At 41.4% G+C, this 22,829-nt stretch overlaps 2 protein-coding genes across 15 annotated transcripts in view; one reads left to right on the top strand and one right to left on the bottom strand.

The window, feature by feature from the left end:
• PPFIBP2 (PPFIA binding protein 2) overlaps positions 1–22,829 on the top strand; it is a 166,207-nt gene that overhangs the window by 33,755 nt on the left and 109,623 nt on the right. The window contains exon 1 of one of the 14 annotated variants that reach the window (XM_043481826.1): positions 21,115–21,239. The exons of the other annotated variants lie outside the window; for them this stretch is intronic. The gene's annotated coding sequence lies outside the window, so the exon portion shown is untranslated. Of the gene's footprint in view, positions 1–21,114; positions 21,240–22,829 lie in introns of those variants that run through there. 14 annotated transcript variants of the gene reach the window in all.
• LOC122449804 (prefoldin subunit 4) lies at positions 20,411–21,071 on the bottom strand. Its single transcript, XM_043481845.1, has one exon. It carries the CDS (start codon positions 21,069–21,071, stop codon positions 20,667–20,669), a length of 405 nt encoding a protein of 134 aa, XP_043337780.1. The 3' UTR covers positions 20,411–20,666.

Below are 22,829 nucleotides of genomic sequence, written 5' to 3'. Positions count from 1 at the left end.
CAAGCCTGTCATTGGAAATTTTTCTCTGCAGGCCACAGGCCTTCTTTCTGTCCTTACCTGATACAAGTCAGTGACCTTATTTGCCGACTGGGCATTTCTTTGGGACTTTGCTCCTCGTTGTGTGGAGTTATGGCTGCAGGAGGCATGTTTGGGCTGAGTGTAACTAGAACCCAGGGCGTGCACAGCGCACCTGACATTGCCTGCTGTCTGTCCTTCCATCCTGCAGAGAGACACCCAAGGCACTGAGGGTTCTGGGTGTTTGCGCCTGGGGCAGAGGAGGTAGGTGTTCTGTGTCTTGAAACTTCTGCGTGTTGTGGTGCACCGTTACACGTTCCAGCTGTCATCTGTCAGGCTCTTAATTTCTCAGTGAACAGAAAGGGTCCTCAGGAGGCCAACCAACATCCGGGTTTTCAGAGACTCTGGAGACTGGGATGTCCTGCTCCAGGTTAGGGTCCCGGAAGCCCTACTGAGAGGAGGTGACCAACAGTGTGGGTTTCCTGGCAGTCTTTTCAGAGAGTCTCCCCCGGAAGTTTCCTGTGCATCGTGATCAGAGTCACAGAGTCAGGCTCTCAGACTAACTCAGGTGGTCAGCACTGCCGAGCCCCCGGCCCAGGGGCAAGAAGGAGACTGTGAGAGCCCCTAGAGCAGGCAGAGCTCTTAGACAGCTGGGACAGGTGCGTGGGACACCTCCTAAAGAAGGCAGCCTGTGTGGGGTCACTTCCTCCTCCTGCCTCTGAAGTTCCCCGTGAAGACACCCCTGAAATGACGAAGCGTCTGGCACAGTCCCCTCTGTCTGTGAGCGAGGACTGTGGGTCTGAATACTTGGGGCCTTGGCTTGGTCGGGTGTGGTTCCTGCAGTGGGTGTGGTTCCTGGAGCAGAACCAAGGACTCCCATCCTTGTTCCCTTCTGGCATTGCGTGCTCCCCCCTTCTCCTGCTTCGTTAGGCCTCCACCCTGGCAAACTCCTTTTGGAAGGGCTCCCTGGGCGTCTCTGGAACAGATCCAAGAGTTTTGCTGAGAGGTGGTCTAGAACATTCCAAGGAGTTCTTTGGTTGGAGGAACACCTGTAGCCAGACTGCTTGTTTCAAATCCTAGCTCTGAATCAAGTTACTTGCATGATATGTGCTTCAGCTTCCTCATATTTAAAATGGGTATAATAATAGAACCCGCCTAAGAAGGTTGCTGCGCTTATACATGTAAGGGCTTAACACGTAGCCTGCCATATAGTAAGCACCATAAAATGTCAGCTCTTGATAAATTGAGTTCTCATTTATTCAGGTCCTTATTTCACCCATTTGTGTGCTATGGTTTTCATTGTCTAGCTAAGGCTTGTGCATGCCTCTTAGGCTCGCCTGGGGTCTACAAGATTAATGCAGTCTCTGAGGGGGCTCTGCTCTGCTCTTGCCCCCTTGTAGACTGTCTTCCACAGAGCAGCAGAGGAATCAGATCACACCCCTCTCCCCACAACTCTTCAATGGCTTTGCACTTTAGGATAAACATCTAAAGTCCCGATTATAAGCAACAGTGCTGTATGCGATTTGGCCTTTGGCTGCCTGTGTGGCTGCACCTCCTACACCTTCCATCTGGCTTGTCTCGCTTTAGCATAGGCTGTCTCAGGGCCTGTGTGCTTGCTGTCCCTCTGCTGTAATGCTCTCCAAGTACACTGAGGTCAGATCTCTGCTGAAATGTCACCATGCAGAGGCCTTCCCTGACACTCTCTCAGGTAGCATCCCTACATCCCCTCCCCCATCCTCCCATCCTGTTTTTATTTCTTTATAGCACTTACTACCATCTGACCCATGAGGTTCATATTCGTCTGTTTATTATCTGCCTCCTGCCCCAGAATGTAAGCTCTGTGACAGCAGAGGCTTTGCTGCTGCATCTCCAGTGCAACACAGAATACGTGTTTAATAGATGTTTGGGTCCCATGTGTATTTGATTTACTTTTGTGAATAAGCTCCCCTTTGCATTTATTAGGCGGCAGTTACTGGTTTCTGTACCTATCCCCTGTCTGTCTGCATGCTGAACTTCATTGATTATTTTCTCTCTTGTGTCTTTGGCTCATTCTTGTGGAATAATAAATCACTAATTTTTTTTTTTTTGAAGACTCTGTGGTTAGCATGTCCTGTGAGCCATCTCTTAAGCAGTAATTGGCTCACCCAGACATTTGACAGGAGCTATTTGGCAGATAATTCAACACTGAGGTTATTAGCGAGTGTCTGGAGGGCATATGTTCTATGCCATTTGCGATGAAAAGAGTAATAATTATTGAATACTTTTGTGTGGGATACTTTTCCTCAAGATTATTAAAGCCACCCTCATTTTCAAGTTGACTGGGCCAAGGAGCTTAGGGATTTTTGTGGTTATTAATGTAAACTGCAGTTAGACTGTTGGAGTTCAAATCCCAGCTCAGCCACTTATTACTGGCTGTGGAGTCTTTGGGCAAATTGCTTGATCCCCTTGAGCCTCAGTTTCCTCATCGTGTATAGACAATGGTAATAACAGCGCCATCTCATGTTATTGGGAGGATTAAATTAAGGTAAAGAAGGCAGTTAGAATAGTGCCTGTTACCTAGTAAGTGCTCACCGGGTCTAAATTACCTTGGTTTTGTTGATATTACTATTGACATTATTTTTGCCACCTGAGCTATAGTGCTGGTAAATGACAGAACTAAGATTTGAGTCCAGGCTATCTGAGATCCAAATGTCTTCCTGGCTCGTTTCACTCCTGGGTTGATCTCATGGTGATGTGCAGCAGAACCCCTGGGGTTCTGCAGGACCATCTAGGGAGTTCACTGGGAGGAGGGTCAAAGCCTGTCCTTGGACCCAGTCTGTTGGTCACAGTGGCTTTGCTCTCTTCCCTTCTACGTTCAACTTCCAAGTGAGAGCTCGTTTGCTTGAGCATAGAGCAGCTAGAAGGAAGCTGAAGACTGTGGCACCAACATCATGAATCACGGATTCTGTAGAGGTTATGTCTTTGTGTGAACATTTATATTGTCCTTTCTTTATTTCTATTCTCACACTAATTTAAAGTCGAAGGGTTGTCAAGTACTACTTCCAGCTGGTAAAGGACTCAAACCACTGCATCCTCCCACTTTATGAAAACACAGTTATGCTTATCTTAGTGAAGAAGTTTTTATGGGCTTCCTGCGTGCCCTAAATAGCAAGCATTTATGTAGAAACAAATGGATTCTTACCCAAATGGACACAATTTCCTTCAGTAATGATTATTAATGATTATAACACTGTATAACCAGAACTTTCCCTTATTAATTACTCTACAGTATGACAGGCTACTCTTCATTTTCCAAAACTCTTTCCAAAAGAGTTTCCAGAAGAGTATACTTAGGGCATGTGATATCAATGTGTATATAATTAAGCCTTTAATGCAAAAGAAAAAAAGTGCCCCCTTCTTCTATTCAATGTAAACAGTACAGATGGTGCAAGAGATGATCACTTACAGAAGCAACCAAGCCAGGAAAACTCAGAGGACATCCTGATACACAAGTGCCAAATAGGCCCCTGCAGAGGCAAGCATGGTAACCCTCATCATCGGCAGGCATTCGTCTGCTCTGGAGACATGAAACAAAGAAATGCCTTCTAAGCAGAAGCAGGAAATGAAGCAGAAACATGAAGTGAAACTCCTTGTAAAGCTGAACTCTTGAAATCTGAATGGGTGTATCCTGAGTGTGATTGTATTTAATTAGGACCCGAGAATTTTATACCAGAAAGTTAGGACAAGATGACTTCGAAAACCCAGAACCTTTGTCCAAATGAGTTGTTTCTAATACAAAAGACCAGTATTATAAGTTCCAGTACGATGTTAACCTTTGATCTGGCCTTCCTGTTGATTAGTCCCTGTGATTCAGCCTACAAATAACACCATAATTGAATCACACTGTTGATGATTGAAATTGAACACTATGCTGCTTAATTGCATCCCTGTGGATGACTCTGAGCAACGACCACATACGCTAATTTTATGTAGGGCTTCATCTTTGGGCTAATGGGGTCAGCGGCTGCTCCAGGAGGCTGCGTGTGTATATGACCAGAGAACCTCTGGTCAGGACACAGAGGGCCACTTATTTTTCTTCACTGTGCGGGAGGTTACTCATGGGGTTATCTGCAAGCTCTACCCATCAATGGAGAACAGTTAAAAGAAATCTGTTTAATGACAGTTGAACAAAGAGGTTGCTCTGTCTGGGCCTTTCTTCCAACTCTTCTTTTCTTTTTTAAAGTTTTTTTTTTGGTGTGGACCTTTTTCTTTTTTTAAAGTGTTACTGAATTTGTTACACTATTGCTTCTGTTTTAAGTTTTGGATTTTTGGCCTCAAGGCATGTGAGGTCTCAGCTCCCCAGGCTGAACTTGAAATTGTACCCCTTGCACTGGAAGAAAACTTAACCACTGGACCAGCGAAATCCCTCTGCCAACTCTGATTAGTGTCCATTTTTTGGTTTTTGTTTGTTTGTTTGTTTTCAAGATTGTGTGAGGGCAGAGAAAGTTCTGGTCAAGCCTGGAATTATTCATGTTGGCCCATGAATGATTTTAGCTGTGGCGTTCAAGGCTGATGATGCATCCACACTCTGAACAGTTAGTTGGCTTTATCTCCAGCCTCTCCAAGGCCAATCAATGTGGAGTGGTCATCAGTAACAAAGCCACCTGTTTCCCAGTCAGGACTCAGGTTGAGAGTCCTTTGCTTTGACACTGACCCAGGGAGAGTCGGCAGAATTTTGGAGGTGTCTAGTGGGCTGAGATGTTAAAGGCTGCCCTTGGTGTAAACAGGTTGAGCTGGCCCACAGTGGGGCTGGGAGCCCTGTTGAACAGCTACATTCTGTTTTTTACCCTTGCTGGCAGAGCCTACATCTCCAGCCTCATTTTCTATTCTCTGAAAGTGTGTCAGTAAATTTGGAATTATCATTTGTTCATTAAATATTTGCTTAAGTTTATATTATAGGAACTGACCTGCAAAACTATCTGGACCTTGTATTTCCTCATGTCTTTTCTTAATGGTTAGGGATAGTCAGGTTTTAATTTGTTTTCTATTGAGTTCTTGCATGCTGTATTTTTCTAGATATTTGTGTATTTTACCAGTATTTTCTATTTTGTTAGCATATGGTTGCTTATTGTATTTTATCTTTTTAAGGTCTGCTACACTTGTTATATCTGTTTTTATTCCTAGTATTGCTTATTTGTTTGCCTTCTCTTTATTTTTGGATCAGTCTTGCCAGAAACTATTTTTTAATGACTATTTTCAAAGAATTATTTTTGCTGATCAGTCCCCATAGTAGCTGTATATTATTTATTCTATAAATAGATAAATGTGTGTATGTATTAGCTCAGGTTCTTCAGAGAAACAACCAATAGGGTGTGTGTGTGTGTATGTATGTATGTGGAGAGAGAGCAAGAGACAGAGAGAGACATTTATTTTAAAGAATTGGCTCACATGAATGTGGAAGTTGGCAAGTTCAAAATCTGCAGGGTAAGCCAGCAGCCTGGAGGGCCAGGGAAGAGCCAGCTTTGCAGTTCAAATCCAAAGACCATCTGCTGGCAAATCTCCACTTCTTCCAGAGAAGTCAGGTTTTTTTTTTTTTTTTCTTTTCTATTAAGATCTTCCACTGATTGGGTGAGGCCCACCCATGTTATGGAGAATGGCAAAGGCAATGGCTCCAGTACTCTCGCCTGAAAAACTCCCATGGACGGAGGAGCCTGGTGGGCTTCAGTCCATGGGGTCGCGAAGAGTCGGACACGACTGAGCGACTTCACTTTCACTTTCCACTTTCATGCATTGGAGAAGGAAATGGCAACCCACTCCACTGTTCTTGCCTGGAGAATCCCAGGGATGGCGGAGCCTGGTGGGCTGCCGTCTATGGGGTCGCACAGAGTCGGACACGACTGACGTGACTTAGCAGCAGCACCCATGTTATGGAGGACAGTCTGCTTTGTCAAAGTTTACTGATTTAAATGTTAATCTTGTTGAAAAATGTATCTTCACAGAAACATCTAGAATAATATTTGACTAAATATCTGAGTTTTGTGATCTAGCCAAATTGACACATACAACTATCCTTATATATACGTATATGTATATATAGACATTACGTATTTATGCTTTAACATCCTTGAATATATATTCTTTATCACTTCCTTCTACTTACTTGAATCTATCTGTTCAACTTCACAAATCAATAATATATAATATTATGTATTTAAAATGGACTGCTAACTTAATTGTAGTGGTTAAAGTGGTTTCTGACTCTTTGGGATTTATTGATTCTTGCTTTGTCACTTTGACTGCAACATTGTCTGTTTCTGTTTTGTAAATAAGTTTATTTGTATCATTATTTTAGATTCCACATTTAAGTGGTATCATATGGTTTTTGTCTTTTTCCTTCTGACTTACTTCACTTGGTATGATAATCTCTAAGTCCATCCATGTTGCTGTAAGTGGATTTTCTTTCTTTCTTTTCTTTGGCTGAGGGATATTCCATTCTGTGTGTGTGTGTAGAACATCTTCTTTATTCTTTCATCTGTTGATGGACACTTAGGTTGCTTCCCTGTCTTAGCTATTGCAGATAGTGCTGCTATGAACATTGGGGTGCCTGTATCTTTTCAAGTTACAGTTTTCATCCTTTCCAGATATATGCCCAGTAGTGGGATTGCTGGGTCATGTGGTAACTCTGTTTTTAGTTTCTCCATTCTGTTCTCCATAAGGGCCCCACCAACTTACATTCCTACCTATAGCATAGTAGAATTCTTTTTTCTTCACACCCTCTCCAGAATTTATATTTGTTGACTTTTGGATGATGGCCATTCTGACAGCTGTGAGATGGTATCTCAAGTAGTTTTGATTTGCATTTCTCTAATAATTAATGGTGACATTGAGCATCTTTTCATGTGCCTGTTGGCCATCTGTATGTCTTATGGATAAAAGGCTAGGTGTTTTGCCCTTTTTGGAATGGGTTGTTGCTTTTTTGTTGTTGAGTTGTATAAGCTGTTTATATATTTTGGAAATTAATCTGTTGTCAGCAGTGTCATTTGCAAATATATTCTCCTGTTCCTTAGGTTGTCTTTTTGTTGATGGTTTCCTCTGCTGTGTGAAAGCTTATGTTGACTAGGTCTCATTTGTTTATCAACTATTTTATTTTTTGATTTCTGCACTTCTCTTTCTGCACCCCTTCTTTCTTCACTTCTTACCCTCTTTTAATGTTTGAAAACACAGAATTGTTTCAGTTGCTCAGTTCAGTTGCTCAGTCGTGTCCGACTCTTTGCAACCCCATGAACCGCAGTACGCCAGGCCTCCCTGTCCATCACCAACTCCCGGAGTCACCCAAACCCATGTCCATTGAGTCAGTGATGCCATACAGCCATCTCATCCTCTGTCGTCCCCTTCTCCTCCTGCCCTCAATCTTTCCCAGCATCGGGGTCTTTTCAAATGAGTCAGCTCTTCGCATCAGGTGGCCAAAGTTTTGGAGTTTCATCTTCAACATCAGTCCTTTCAGTGAACATTCGGGACTGATCTCCTTTAGGATGGACTGGTTGGATCTCCTTGCAGTCCAAGGGACTCTCAAGAGTCTTCTCCAACACCACAGTTCAAAAGCATCAATTCTTCGACGCTCAGCTTTCTTTATAGTCCAACTCTCACATTCATACATGACCACTAGAAAAACCATAGCCTTGACTAGATGGACCTTTGTTGGCAAAGTAATGTCTCTGCTTTATAATATGCTGTCTAGTTTGGTCATAACTTTCCTTCCAAGGAGTAAGCGTCTTTCAATTTCATGGCTGCAGTCACCATCTGCAGTGATTTTGGAGCCCAGAAAAATAAAGTCAGCCACTGTTTCTGCTGTTTACCCATCTATTTGCCATGAAGTGATGGGACCAGATTCCATGATGTTAGTTTTCTGAATGTTGAGCTTTAAGCCAACTTTTTCACTCTCCTCTTTCACTTGCATCAAGAGGCTCTTTAGTTCTTCTTCACTTTCTGCCATAAGGGTGGTGTCATCTGTATATCTGAGGTTATTGATATTTCTCCCGGCAGTCTTGATTCCATCTTGTGCTTCCTCCAGCCCAGCGTTTCTCATGATGTACTCTGCATATAATTGTTTATGTGTGTTCATATTCCGGCATCAAGGCCAAGTTCAGTGGGTGATTTTTTTCTAGTGATAGGCTGAGGGTATTGCCCTTTGCTTCCTGGCCTTATGCAAAAGTCTCCCATTTGATCTCTCCCTTTGCTCTGGCCCTAAACTTTGTCTCCTGTTCTCAAGCGGCCCATTCAAGCCCAGGTGTGCAGGGAATTGACCTACAGCAACATCAGCTCAAATGCTCTTTTTCTCCGAGCTACTGAGCTCTGAAAATTTCCTTTAGTTCAGTTGCTTTAAAAAGTATATGTATTTGTCTTTTATAATTTTAGGGTGTCCTTTGGTATTTTTCTGAGTGCAACTAGTCTGTCATGACCTGCCCTATTGCAGCTGTAATACCGTCACCTTCCTTGGTTCACAACCCCTTCCTCCACCTTCAAAGCCAGCAGTGGCAGGGCAGTCCTCATGTCTCTCTCTGAGCCATTCTTCTGCATCCCTTTTCTGATTTAAGAGCTCATGTGATTAAAAATCCAGGATAATATCTCCATCTCCTGATTCTTAATCACATCTGTAGAGTCCCTTCTGCTATATTAGGTAACAAACACACTCATAGTTTCCAGGGGGTAGGATGTGGACATCTTTGGGAGGGTCATTATTCTACCACAAAGGTAATAACTAACATCCCTTACAATGTTGTAAATCAACTATACTTAAATAAAAAATTTAAAAAGAATGGCACCCATTTATTCCCCTGCTTATTTGGCCCTGGTGGCTCAGAGGTTAAAGTGTCTGCCTCCAATGTGGGAGACCCGGGTTTGATCCCTGGGTTAGGAAGATCCCCTGGAGAAGGAAATGGCAACCCACTTCAGTATTCTTGCTTGGAGAATCCCACAGTCAGAGGAGCCTGGTGGGCTGCACTTCATGGGGTCGCAAAGAGTCAGACACGACTGAGTGACTTCACTCACTTTCACAAGGAACAGACAAAGGAGTCAGATAGAAAGAGATCAAAGTATCAGCTTTATCATTATTTAACTGGCTAGGAACCTTAACTTGACCTGAGGCCACAATCAGGATCTTGAATCCACTCATCCTACACACTTCCTTGAATTGAAGATAATCCCAAACTTATAGACTTCCATCTTGCTTGGGGTGGAGCTGGTCTCAGGAAGCTTCTGTGGAAGATAATGCCTGCATATGGGGACAGGCATCTCTACGGAGAATTCCGTCTTTCAGTTCTGTCATCAGAAGGGGTATTCCTCTGTTGAGGAAAAACTCAGTGAGGGGAGATAGGTGGAAACCATTCTCTCCTCCCACAGAAATATGGAGACTGGAATAGTACCCATAATAGCAATTCTTGATTTTTGTTGAGACTTTCTGTATGGCCTAGTCTATGGTAATTTTTTTTTTTTTTTATGGTCATTTTTGAAAAAGGTTTTATATGTGCTTGAACACAATGTACCATCTCTAGTGTTTAGCACACAGTTCTTTGTATGTCTTTTGCTATATCACCACTAAAGTTTTTATTTTGGGGTCTGCTTGACCTGTCATTTCCCAAGGGAGAGGGTATTTTTTATACACTGTGGGATTTGGTTTGTAAATTTGTATTTAGGATTTGATATGTAGGGCTTCCTTGGTGGCTCAGACAGTAAAAATCTGCATGCAATGTGGGAGATCCAAGGGAGAGGGTCGTTTTTATACTCTGTGAGATTTGGTCTGTAAGTTTGTGTTCAGGATTTGATATGTAAGTTCATCAGTGAGAAGGCGTGTAATTTGCCTTTGTAGTACTCAGAACTGCTGAATTGTTCAGTTACAGGGGTCACTATTCACTCTGGTCTATAAGTTGTATTGGCAGCTATCCATATTGAAGCAGTTTGGAACAGTCCCTCTTTTTCTGTACTGGACACAAGAGTTAGATGAGAATTATTCACTTCATGAACATTGGCTAGAGCTAACTTGTAAAAGTATGTGGCATGGTATTTTCACTGTGGAAAAATATCAAATTATGGTTCGACTTTTTATAGGTTTGTTCAAATGGTTTTTTAAATCATTTTATCCGGTGACTGTGTGTATGTATGATTAGTCTTAAATTTTTTTTTGATCAAAAGTATCTATATCAATGCATGAAGTCCTTAGTTTTATCTTTTGAATACTTCGAATTTCACTAATTCAGTGTCATAATTTTTGTATGTCTTTCTTAATATCAACTGGATTCCTTTTTCTATTACTTATATTTTTGCATTTAAATAAGTTAGTTTAGTGCATTAATAATTACAATAGTTACTAGTATATAGGTTTGTTGTTGTTCAGTCTTAAGTCATGTCTGACTCTTTGGGACTTCATGGGCTGCAGCATGCCTGGCTGCTCTGTCCTCCACTGTCTCTTGGAGTTTGCTCAAATTCATGTCCATTAAGCTGGTGATGCCATCTAACCATCTCATCCTGTGCCGCTCCGTTCTCCTTTTGCCTTCAATCTTTCCCAGCATCAGAGTCTTTTCTAGTGAGTCAGGTTTTGCATCAGGTGGCCAAAGTATTGGAGCTTCAGCTTTAGCATCAGTCCTTCCAATGAATATTTAGGGTTGATTTCCTTTGGGATTGTCTGGTTCTGTGTCCTTGCTGTCCATGGGACTCTCAAGAGTCTTCTCCAGCACCACAATTCAAAAGCATCAATTCTTCAGCACTAAGCCTTCTTTATGGACCAAATCTTACATCTGTACATGGCTACTGAAAAATACATTGCTTTGACTAGATGGACCTTTATCGGCAAAGTGATGTCTCTGCTTCTTAATACACTGTCTAGGTTTGTCATAGCTTTCCTTCCAAGGAGCAAGCATCTTTTAATTGCATCACTGCAGTTACTGTCTGCAGTGATTTTGGAGCCCAAGAAAATAAAGTATATCACTGCTTCCACTTTTTCCCCTTCTATTTGCCATGAAGTGATGGGACTAGATGCCATGATTTTAGGTTTTTTGTTTTTTTTCTAAATGTTGAGTTTCAAGCCAGCTTTTTCACTCTCCTCTTTCACCATCATCAAGTGGCTCTTCAGTTCCTCATCATTTTCTGTCGTTAGAGTTTTATCATCTGCATATTTGAGGTTGTTGATATTTCTCCTGGCATTCTTGATTCCAGCTGGTGATTTATCCAGTCCAGCATTTCACATAATGTACTCTGCATTTAAGTTAGATACGCAGGGTGGCAGTATAAAGCCTTATCCTACTCTTTCCCAATTTTGAACCAGTCCATTGTTCCATATCCAGTTCTAATGGTTGCTTCTTGACTCACATACAGGTTTCTCAGGAGACATGAAAGTGGTCTGCTACTCCCATCTCTTTAAGAATTTTCATGATTTAAGAGAATAGCATTGAAACATATACATTACCATATGTAAAACAGATAGCCAGTGGGAGTTTATTGTAAGATGCAGGAAACCCAAAGCTAGTGCTTTGTGACAACCTAGAGGGGTAGGATGGGGAGGGGGTGGGAAGTAGGTTCAAGAGGAAGGGGATATATGTATGCTACTGCTGCTAAGTCAATTCAGTCGTGTCCGACTCTGTGTGACCCCATAGACGGCAGCCCACCAGGCTCTGCCATCCCTGGGATTCTCCAGGCAAGAACAGTGGAGTGGGTTGCCATTTCCTTCTCCAATGCATGAAAGTGAAAAGTGAAAGTGAAGTCGCTCAGTCGTGTCCGACTCTTCACGACCCCATGGACTGCAGCCTACCAGGCTTCTCCGTCCATGGGATTTTCCAGGCAAGAGTACTGGAGTGGGTTGCCATTGCCTTCTCTGGATATATGTATACCTATGGCCAATTCATGTTGATGACACAAATGACATGAATGTGATGGTATGACAAAAACCATCATAATATTGTTAAGGCAGTTCATTTCAGTTGCTCAGTTGTGTCCAACTCTTTGCAACTGCATGGACTGTAGCATGCCAGGCTTTCCTGTCCATCACCAACTCCTGGAGCCTACTCAAACTCATGTCCATTGAGTCAGTGATGCCATCCAGCCATCTCATCTTCTGTCATCCACTTCTCCTCTCGCCTTCACTCTCCCAGCATCAGGGTCTTTTCCAATGAGTTGGTTCTTCACATCAGGTGGCCAAAGTATTGGAGCTTCAGCTTCAGCATCAGTCCTTCCAATAAGGATTCAGGACTGATTTCCTTTAGGATTGACTGGTTGGATCTCCTTGCAGTCCAAGGGACTCTCAAGAGTCTTCTCCAACACCACAGTTCAAAAGCATCAATTCTTCGGCCTTCAGCCTTATTTATAGTCCAACTCTCACATCCATACATGACTACTGGAAAAACCATAGCTTTGACTAGATGAACCTTTGTTGGTAAAGTAATGTCTCTGCTTTTTCATATGCTATCTAGTCATAGCTTTTAACTTTTTAAAAGTCATAGCTTTTCTTCCAAGGAGCAAGTGTCTTAATTTCATGGCTGCAGTCACCATCTGCAATGATTTTGGAGCCCCCCAAAATAAAGTCTGTCACTGTTTGCATTGTCATGTCATGCATGTCATGTCATTGCATTTGTCTGTCACTTGTTTGCCATGAAGTGATGGGACCGGATGCCATGATCCTAGTTTTCTGAATGTTGAGTTTTAAGCCAACTTTTTCTCTGTCCGCTTTCGCTTTCATCAGGAGGCCCCTTAGGTCTTCTTTGCTTTCTGCCATAAGGGTGGTGTTGTCTGAATATCTGAGGTTACTGATATTTCTCCCATCAATCTTGATTTCAGCTTGTGCTTCATCCAACCCGGCATGTCATATGGTGTACTCTGCATAGAATTTAGATAAACAGAGTGGCAATATACAGCCTTGACATACTCCTTTCTCGATTTGGAACCAGGCTGTTGTTCCATGTCCAGTTCTAACTGTTGCTTCTTGACCTGCATACAGATTTCTCAGGAGGCAAGTCAGGTGGTCTGTTATTCCCATCTCTTGAAGAATTTTCCACAGTTTGTTGTGATCCATACAGTCAAAGGCCTTGGTGTAGTCAATAAAGCAAATTTTTTTTTGAGCTCTCTTGCTTTCTTGATGATCCAGCAGATGTTGGCAATTTGATCTCTTGTTTCTCAGCCTTTTCTAAATCCATCTTGAACATTTGGAAGTTCACGGTTCACATACTGTTGAAGCCTGGCTTGGAGAATTTTGAACATCACTTTGCTAGTCTGTGAGATGAGTGCAATTGTGCGGTAGTTTGAGCATTCTTTGGCATTGCCTTTCTTTGGGATTGGAATGAAAACTGCCATTTTCCAATCCTGTGGTCACTGCTGAGTTTTCCAGATTTGCTGGCATATTGAGTACAGCACTTTCAAACATCATCTTTTAGGATCTTAAATATTTGAGCTGGAATTCTGTCACCTTCACTAGCTTTGTTCCTATTAATATTTCCTAAGGCCCACTTTACACTTCAGGATGTCCAGCTCTAGGTGAGTGACCACGCCATTATGGTAATCAGGGTTATTAAGACCCTTTTTCTTTCCCTTATCTTCTTTCCTCAGGTGTTTGTAAAGCCTTCTCGGACAACCACTTTGCCATTTGAATTTCTTTTTCTTTGGGCTGGTTTTGGTTACTGCCTCCTGTGCAATGTTATAAACCTCCATCCATAGTTCTTCAGGCACTCTGTCTACCAGATCTAACCCCTTGAATCTATTTGTTACTTCCACTGTATAATGATAATGAGTTTGATTTAGGTCATACCTGAATCGCCTAGTGGATTTCCCTATTTTGTTCAATTTAAACCTGAATTTTTCAATAAGGAGCTCATGGTCTGAGCTAATCAGTTCCAAGTCTTGTTTTTGCTGACTATATCAGCAAAAGATGAGATTCTCTATCTTTGGTTGCAAATAATATAATCAATCTGATTTTGGTATTGACCATTTGGTGATATGATCATGGTATCCAGTCCTGTCACTTCATGGCAACTATATGGGGAAACAGTGGAAACAGTGACATACTTTATTTTGTTGGGCTCCAAAATCACTGCAGATAGTGACTGCAGCCATGAAATTAAAAGACACTTGCTCCTTGGAAGAAAAGATATGACTCACCTAGACAGCATATGAAAAAGCAGAGATGTTACTTTGCCAACAAAGGTTCATCTAGTCAAAGCTGTGGTTTTTCCAGTAGTCCTGTATGGATGTGTGGGTTGGACCATAAAGAAAGCTGAGTGCTAAAGAACTGATGCTTTTGAACTGTGGTGTTGGAGAAGACTCTTGAGAGTCCCTTGGACTGCAAGGAGACCTAACCAGTCAATCCTAAAGGAAATCAGTCCTGAATCCTCATTGGAAGGACTGATGCTGAAGCTGAAGCTCCAATACTTTGGCCACCTGATGGGAAGAAATGACTCCTTGGAAAAGACCCTGATGCTGGCAAAGATTTGAAAGCAGGAGGAGAAGGGAATGACAGAGGATGGAATGATTGGATGGCATCACCGACTTGATGGACATGAGTTTGAGCAAGTTTCATGAGCTGGTGATAGATAGGGAAGCCTGGCGTGCTGCATCTAGGTGGTCACAAAGAGTTGGACATGACTGAGCGACTGAACTGAATTGAACTGATTTGGTGATATCCACGTGTAGAGTCATCTCTTGTGTTGTTAGAAGAGGGTGTTTGCTATGACCAGTGTATTCTGTTGACAAAACTCTGTTAGCCTTTGCCCTGCTTTATTTTGTACTCCAAAGCCAAATTTGCCTCTTGACTTCTTACTTTTGCATTCCAATCCCCTATGATGAAATGGTCTTTTTTTTTTTTTTTTGGTATTACTTCTAGAAGGTCTTGTAGGTCTTTATAGAACCAGTCAGTTTCAGCTTCTTGGGCATCAGTGGTTGGGGCATAGACTTGGATTACTGTGATGTTGGATGGTGTGCCTTGAAAACAAACCAAGATCATGCTGTCATTTTTGAGGTTGCACCCAAGTACTGAATTTCAGACTCTCTTGTTGACTATGAAGGCTATTCCATTTCTTCTAAGGGATTCTTGTCCACAGTAGTAGATATAATGGTCATCTCAATTAAATTCACCCATTCCTGTCTATTTTAATTCACTGATTCCTAACATGTTGATTTTCAATCTTGCCATCTCCTGCTTGACCACATCCGATTTACCTTGATTCATGGACCTGACTTTTCGGGTTCCTAAGCAATATTGTCCTTTACAACATTACTTTACTTTCAACATTGTACTCTACTTTCACATCTAGACATATCCACAGCTGAGCATCATTTCCACTTTGGCCCAGTGGTTTCATTCTTTTTGGAGCTATTAGTAATTGCCCTCCAGCCTTCCCCAGTGTTAACTCTTTGCAACCCCATGGACTAGAGCTCGCCAGGCTCCTCTGCCCATGGAATTCTCCAGGCAAGAATACTGGAGTGGGTAGCCATTCCCTTCCCCAGGCAATCTTCCTGACTCAAGTAGCGAACCTGGGTCTCCTGCATTGCAGGTGGATTCTTTACCATCTGAGCCATCAGGGAATATACTGGACACCTACCAATCTAGGGGATTCATCTCCTGGTGTCTTGTCTTTTTGCCTTCTCATACTGTCCATGGGATTCTCTAGGCAAGAATACTGGGGTGGGTTGCCGTTCCCTCCTCCATGGACCATGTTTAGTCAGAACTCTTCACTATGACCCATCTGTCTTGGGTGGCTGCAAGCATGCTCATAGCTTCATTCAGTTACCCAAGCCCCTTTGCCATGACAAGACTGTGATCCTTGAAGGGGAGTATATAGGTAGGTATGTGCTTATTTCTCCATTTTATGTTTTTGTTTCTTTTTAACTTTTTTTTTAAAACTTGTTTTTCATTTTGCCTTGCTGGCCTCTGTCGTATTGATCAAGTTGTTTTTATGTCTCTGTTAGGAAGTCAGACATCTATTTCTGTATTTTTAATGCTCATCCTTACATTTTTAGCATGAATCCTTACCACAAAGGTGAAATACAAATATCTTTGTAGAATAATAATTTTGTCTTCCTCTTCAGTAGTATATGAGTCTTATAATGCTTTAATTCCCATCAGTGCCCCGTCTTTCATTGTTTTGTATTCTGGTATCAGCTTTATTTATAGTCCCCCGAGTATTGTGCTATTTATTACTATTCATTGAACATTTATTTTTTATCAGATATCATAATGCATTATTTTACCTAATCTTTATGAAAATTGTGAAAGATAAACAGTGTTTCTGTCCCTTTTTTACAGACAGAAAATTGAGGCATAGAAAGATTAATTGGAAAGCATAATTAGGAAAAAATACTAGATCCATTGGATCTCAAAATCCAAGTTTTTTTCATCATCCCATATTTCATAAACTAGTCTTAGCTGTCAAAGAAAAATGTTGAAATAAAGACCTTAGGTCTGAGTAGTTGTTAGAGAATGTACAGGACATGTGGTCCAGTGGTCTCCATTCTGGGTCTTCAGTGGAGATGTCTGATGGTGCCCAGGGGGCTGGAGATCTGTGTCTTGAGGGTGAAGCTACAGCTCCTCTCTATTTCAAAGGCTCCGCCTGAGTAATAACTATATATACTCCTGTCATATGCATTTTGTCATAGTGTATACCACTGAAGAGCATCAAAAGAAATGGAAAATAGTTCTGGAGGCCGAAAAATCTGAGATCAAGGTGCCAACAGGGTTGATTTCTGGTAAGACCTCTCTAACTGCTTGTGGACTACTTTCTTCTCACCGTGTTCTCACATGCTCTTTCTTCTGCTTGTCTTGGAAGAGAGACAGGGGGCGGCTGCAGCTGGCCCTGGGGAAACAGACCCTGGGTTCAACCACTCTTCGGAGCTGCCCCCCTCCCCTGCCATGTGTGTTTTTTAAACTGACAGTATTTGTTTTGTTTAATGAACAATTTAAACAACTTCTCTGACAGAGTTGATTCTTTTATCCCCCTCCTTTTTGGTTGGTGCAGTTTTTCCTGCTTCATGAAGTAGATCTTTTAAAATCCCTTCAGAAGTACTCTGCCAGCAATAAATTGCATGCATCATTTATGTGAAAAATGTCCTCATTTTATTCTTAAATCTTGAGTGGTAGTATATCTTGTACAGATTATACGTTGGTACCTACCTGAAGATATTTTGTGGTCATCGGGACTTATTGCTGATGAGAAGTCTTTGACAGTCTAATTGTAGAATATCTTTTATCTCTGGTTGCTTTTAAATTTCTTTTATCTTTGTTCTTCAGTTTCACTGTGTTGTTGCGAGGATTTGTTTTAATGTATCCCTTCGGGGACTCAATGTGTGTCTTTAAACTGAGAAGACTGAAGTTTTTTGTTTTGTTTTTTTGGGTGGGGGGCTATTCTGGGTCTTTCTTGCTGCGAAGGCTTTTCTCTAGTTATGCTGCATGGGCTTCTCATTGTGGTGGCTTCTCTCGTGGCAGAGCACAGGCTCTCAGGCGCTTCAATAATTGCAGCATGTGGAGAAGGAAATGGCAACCCACTCCTATATTCTTGCCTGGGAAATCCCATGGACAGAGGAGCCTGGCAGGCTACAGACCACAGGGTCACAAAAAGAATCAGACATAACTAGCAACTAAACAATGATAAATAGTATCCAAACCGCATGGGACTAGCATAAAAATAGACACAAAGACCAAAGGAAAAGAATCATGAGCCCAGAAATAAAACGTGTTTAACACCAATCATCAGAAAATGCAAATCCAATGAGATATCACCTCACACCTGTTAGAATGGTTATAATAAAAAAGACAAGATAGAAGCATTGGTGAGGATGTGAAGAAAAGAGAATTAGTGAGAACTACTGGTGAAAATGTAAATTGGTGCAGCCACTGTGGAAAACAGTATGGAGGTTTCTCAAAAGAATTCAAAATAGAACTACCATGTGATCCAGCAATTCTACTTCTAGGCATATGTCTGAAGGAAATGAAATCACTGTCTCTAAGAGATATCTACACCCCCATATTCTTTACAGCATTACTCATCATAGCTAAGATATGGAAACAACCTAAGGGTCCTTCAATGAATGGATAAAGAAAAAAAGAAAAATAATATATATACATATACACATATATGTGTGTGTGTATCACAATGGAATATTATTTAGCCATAAAAAGAAGGAAATCCTGCCATTTGTGACAATATATTGTATGGATCCCGAGAGCACTATGCAAAGTGAAATAAGTCATACAGAGAAAGACAAATGACCTCATTTATATGTAGAACCTAGAAGAGCTGAACTATAGAAACAGAAAGTTGATTGTTGGAAGCCAGGGGGTGTTGGGAGAAATGGGTCGATATTGGCCAAAGGGTACAAATTTGCAGTTATAAGATGAATAAGTCCTGGAGATTTAATGTATGCATGGTGACTATAGTTTACAATACTGTATTGTATATTTGAAAGTTGCTAAGAAAGCAGATCTTCAAAATTTTCACCACGTAAATAAAAAGGTAACCATGTGTGGAGACAAATGTGTCACTAAAAAAAAATAATAATAATTGCAGCATGTGGGCTTAGTAGTTGTAGCTCCTAGGCTCTAGAGCACAGGCTCAATTTTTGTGGCTTAGTTGCTCCGCAGACTGTTGGGGTCGTCTTGGATCAGGGATGGAACCTGTGTCTCCTGCGTTCACAGGCACATTCACTACCACTGAGCCACCAGGGAAGCCTGAATGAAAATTTTATTGGTGACAAATCCATAACCATTTTCTTTTTCACTGTTGCCTCTGCTTCAATAGCTTCTTCCACCTTCCACTCCAGTAATTCTCTTATCTGTTGTTTAACCTATGCACTTAATTTTCTAACCTGAGTAACTGTATTCTTTGTGTTTTGGTTTCCAGTTGGTTCTTTTTCAAATTTTCCTGTTCTCTCCTCATGCTTTCTTGTCCTTTCATTAAAGTTTCTGTATCTTCATTTTTTACTTTCCTTTAGGTAAAACATATGTCCAAATATATTCCAAAATAGACAAGTACTCATAATATTGATTTAATCACATGTGTATTTATTTATAGGCACTAATTTGTAAACAATTGTGAATGTTTTGTCTCACCAACACATTTTAAATAATACTTTTATTCAAGCACTTTACCTTTATCCGAACGTAACTATTTCTATCATTATAAGAGCTAGTTTCTGAATAAAAATATAGCATCCCAGAGCAGTTGAAGAGCACTTGGGGCTGTCGATAAAATGTAGAGGTGGGGCCTGAGAGTCTGCATTTGCACCACACTCCCAGGTAGTGCTGGAGCTACCAACATGCATCATGCTTTTCACGTGCAGAGTTTGAGAGTCCATATTTTTACTTTTAAGTGGTTGTAAACACAGCACTTTGAAAATTCACATACAAGCCTCTCATCAGTTATTTCATCTTATGTCGAAGAACCCCATTTGTATGATGAAGATCATTTTTAAAAAGTTTACCTTGTTTGTATATATGTATTTCTGAATTGTATAACATATATCATGTAAATGAAGACAGGCTAGTCATCATGCTGCAGTAACAAACAGTCCCACAAGATCAATTGCTTTGAAACAGCTTATACCACAATTTCCCCCACTGCCCCGGGTCTGCTTAGGGCTCTGGTCTATGTCATCATCTCTTTGGAACATGGGTAGATTCAGTTCCCACCATTGCCAGAGGCCGGAGCAAGTGAAAGAGATAAAAGGAATTGTGTTCTGGTTCCTAAAGACCTTCTTCTAGAAGTGACAATGTCACTTTTCATGTTTATTGGTCAGAGGAAGTCATGTGGCTGTGAGTAGCTTCAAGAGGCAGAAGTGTTGTCCCAGTATGAGCTTACGTAGAGATCCAAAACATTTCTGAATAATCCTAATAACTGCTACACATACTTAGTTGCTTTTGAACATGACCATTGAAAGGCTTTCAATAAAATCCTATACTTGCATTGTAGGTTGTTTCATCTCCCCCTAACAATTACTGAATCTGTATTAAATTTTGGTTTTAATGTCCTTCAGATAAAAATTCTCAGGGGTGTCCTCTCTCAATATCAAAACTTGGCATTGATTAATTTGATTTGCTAGTCAATGGTTTCCACTTAAACTGCACACTGGAGTCACCTGGGGAGCTTTTTGTTATCCCAGATCAGCCTCAGACCAATCAAACTGGAGCCCTGGAGGCGGGACTCTGGCATCTGTAGAGGATTTCAGTATGTATATAAAACTGAAGCCCTTTGTGTTAATCTGTCTTCTCCAAAGAATGCTTTATTGTTCAAGATAAAGTAATTGAGAGATTGCCCCCAAAGAGAAACTCTATTAGGTGAGCTGCTGTTTTCTGAGAGGGATTTTAGGGATCAACATCTTGCCTTCTGTTATTGTCACTTCTGTATTTGTTAAACCCAGGTATGAGGGTATGCATTTTCTTTTTTTTTTATTGCTTAACTGATTTTAATAACATGACATAAAGCCCCTACACTTGATATAATTGTTATGCAAAATACATAGATGAATACTGTCTTCTTTTAAAAATATAAAATAAATAAGCAAGACGTGAAAATAGGCAAGTTTCCATTAAATAAATGAAAAATTTAAAAAAAGTTTTGCTTTCCATTTCATTTGAAGAAGGGAAATTATCATTTTAAACAATATTCCAAGTTTATTAAACAAATTAAAAAAAATTTATAAAATGTTTAACTTTCATCAGCTTCAAGGTTTATGTTACTCCCAAATTTTGCATATAACTGAACTTTCAAATCTGCTAACACCCGCTGAATTGATTCCACTCTGGATTCTAAGGCGTCAATTTCTTCTTGCAAATTTTTCTTGGCTTCTTCTAACATTTCTTGTGTTTCTTCTTGAGAATGACTAATGAAAACATCGCCGATCTGATAAGGTATCATTAAGCAGTCATCATCTGCAAGCATGATGTCCTCACAGGCATCTTCTAAGTTTTGTAGTTGTTTCTTTTTTACTTCTATTTCTTCCTTCAGCTCTGTGATTCTACTTGTATTCCGTGCAAATTTGTTTATCTTTTGTTGATCTTCAAAAGTGACATTGACATCTTCTGCAGCCGCCTTCTTCATGGTGGCCGCCATCTTGGGACTGCGCTACGGCGCGAGGCGGGGAGGGCGGCCGAGCGGCCCCGCGCCCGCCCTCGCTCGCCCTCGGCCCGGACCCGCGGCGGACGCAGCGCCGGCTCCACATCCCCACGACCGGGCCTCCGGCCGGCGGCTCCTCGCGCCCGGGCTCGGGGGGACCTGCCGGTATGCATTTTCTTATTTGTTGCGTCTGATAGTCCTGTTTTTGTGTTTCCCTCTGTGATTGTAGTTTTTCCATAGCAGTCAGTTGGCTGTAGAGAATCTGTGTGGCATGTGGAATTGAGTCTTCTGGGTAATTGTTACCTTTGCTGGTGCTAGGTCTAAGGAGTTTCACCATTTTGGACCATTTTCTGAGCCTGTGTATTGATGTAAATTATAAAGAAATAGAAATTAAAGTCTTTTATGTATGTACACATTACATGCAAAAATGGACACAGATACACATGCATTCATACACCTTTACACACACATACAATATTTGAATGGTAAGAAAAAATCCCAAGGCTTTGGGGGCAGGGAGTGGCCCACAGAATGGGAGGGACTTGTCCAAGGCCTCACTGATAGAAAGTGAATGAAAATCTCAGCCTTCCCACATAATTCTGGCCTGACTTATCCTACATTTGTAAATGTGTGTGTGTGTTGGAGTGTGTTCAGGATGGAGAGGCATGACTTAGCATTTGTTTAGAGACTGGGGGTCTTGCTCTACTTCTGTCCATTTTCTTTCCTGAAGTTTTTGACTGTGACCTTTCCTAGGCAACTCTTAATTGGATTTGTAGAAGCCAGAAAGTGCTGAGCACACATCAGAGTGGGGTAACAAGGCCGTCTCCTAGCTCCCCAGAGCCACGGACTTGTTTGTGGATTGTGATCCATAATTCCCTCTAACCTGCACTTTCAGAAAGCAAACCAGCAATCTAAAAGTAATTGTTTCCTTCTGTGTGGATTTCTCATTCCAAAGACTGCCATGGCAAGTAGGAAGTTGGCTTTGAAAAGAGTAGAGGAACCTGGAATTAGACGACAGGCTTGCAGTGTAACCGTGGATGTGGTGGCCCTACAGCCCACATTTTCCAGCAAGAGTCCTGATTTCAAATATTTTATTCTGTTGGCTTTATAAACAATTCAAATGCCCTGGAAATTCCACCATGAACCATATTTTCTAAAATGTTTCTTAACTGATGAAAGCACAGAAATCCTTTGTTAGACTCTGTTGCCCCAGTTTTGGTTTAGAAAATATGTCACCATCTATGCAAAGAAGACTTTTTTTTTCTTCTTCTTTTTTAATGGTGGGGTTTTGAAAGGCAAACACAGTCCTATTTGGGACATACCAATTTAGAAAAAGCTGACCCAGTATCCCAGATCTCCGTGGAAATCCAGGCCTTCTTCCTCTTAGCTATTCATCCAAGTGTGTGTACAGACATCCAGCCAGTTCCCCCTCACAGTCTACTGGGCAGGGGGCATAACTGTGTCAGCCAATGATGACAGGGGCTCTGCCCTCAGAGACTTCACAGTCCATGAAGGGAGATGAAATATGGATACACACAGTGTTAAATACAAGTCAAAGATGTGAGTGTATCAGAGGATATAGAATCACCCAACTGGGAAGATCTAGAAAGATTTTGATTCACTTCTCCTCACCAGATCCCAAACAGCATCACTTCCTCTGCATCCTGTTGATCGGAGCAAGTCACTAGACCAACCCAGAGTGAGGATCCACCTTGGGGTGAGGGGGGTGGAATGCGCACACAAGGATATGCGGCT

Source organism: Cervus canadensis, chromosome 11 (genome assembly GCF_019320065.1).
Source record: "Cervus canadensis isolate Bull #8, Minnesota chromosome 11, ASM1932006v1, whole genome shotgun sequence".
Classification (NCBI taxonomy): Eukaryota; Metazoa; Chordata; class Mammalia; order Artiodactyla; family Cervidae; genus Cervus; species Cervus canadensis.
Note: the sequence above shows the minus strand (reverse complement) of the source record. Positions and strands in the feature narration are given on the sequence as shown.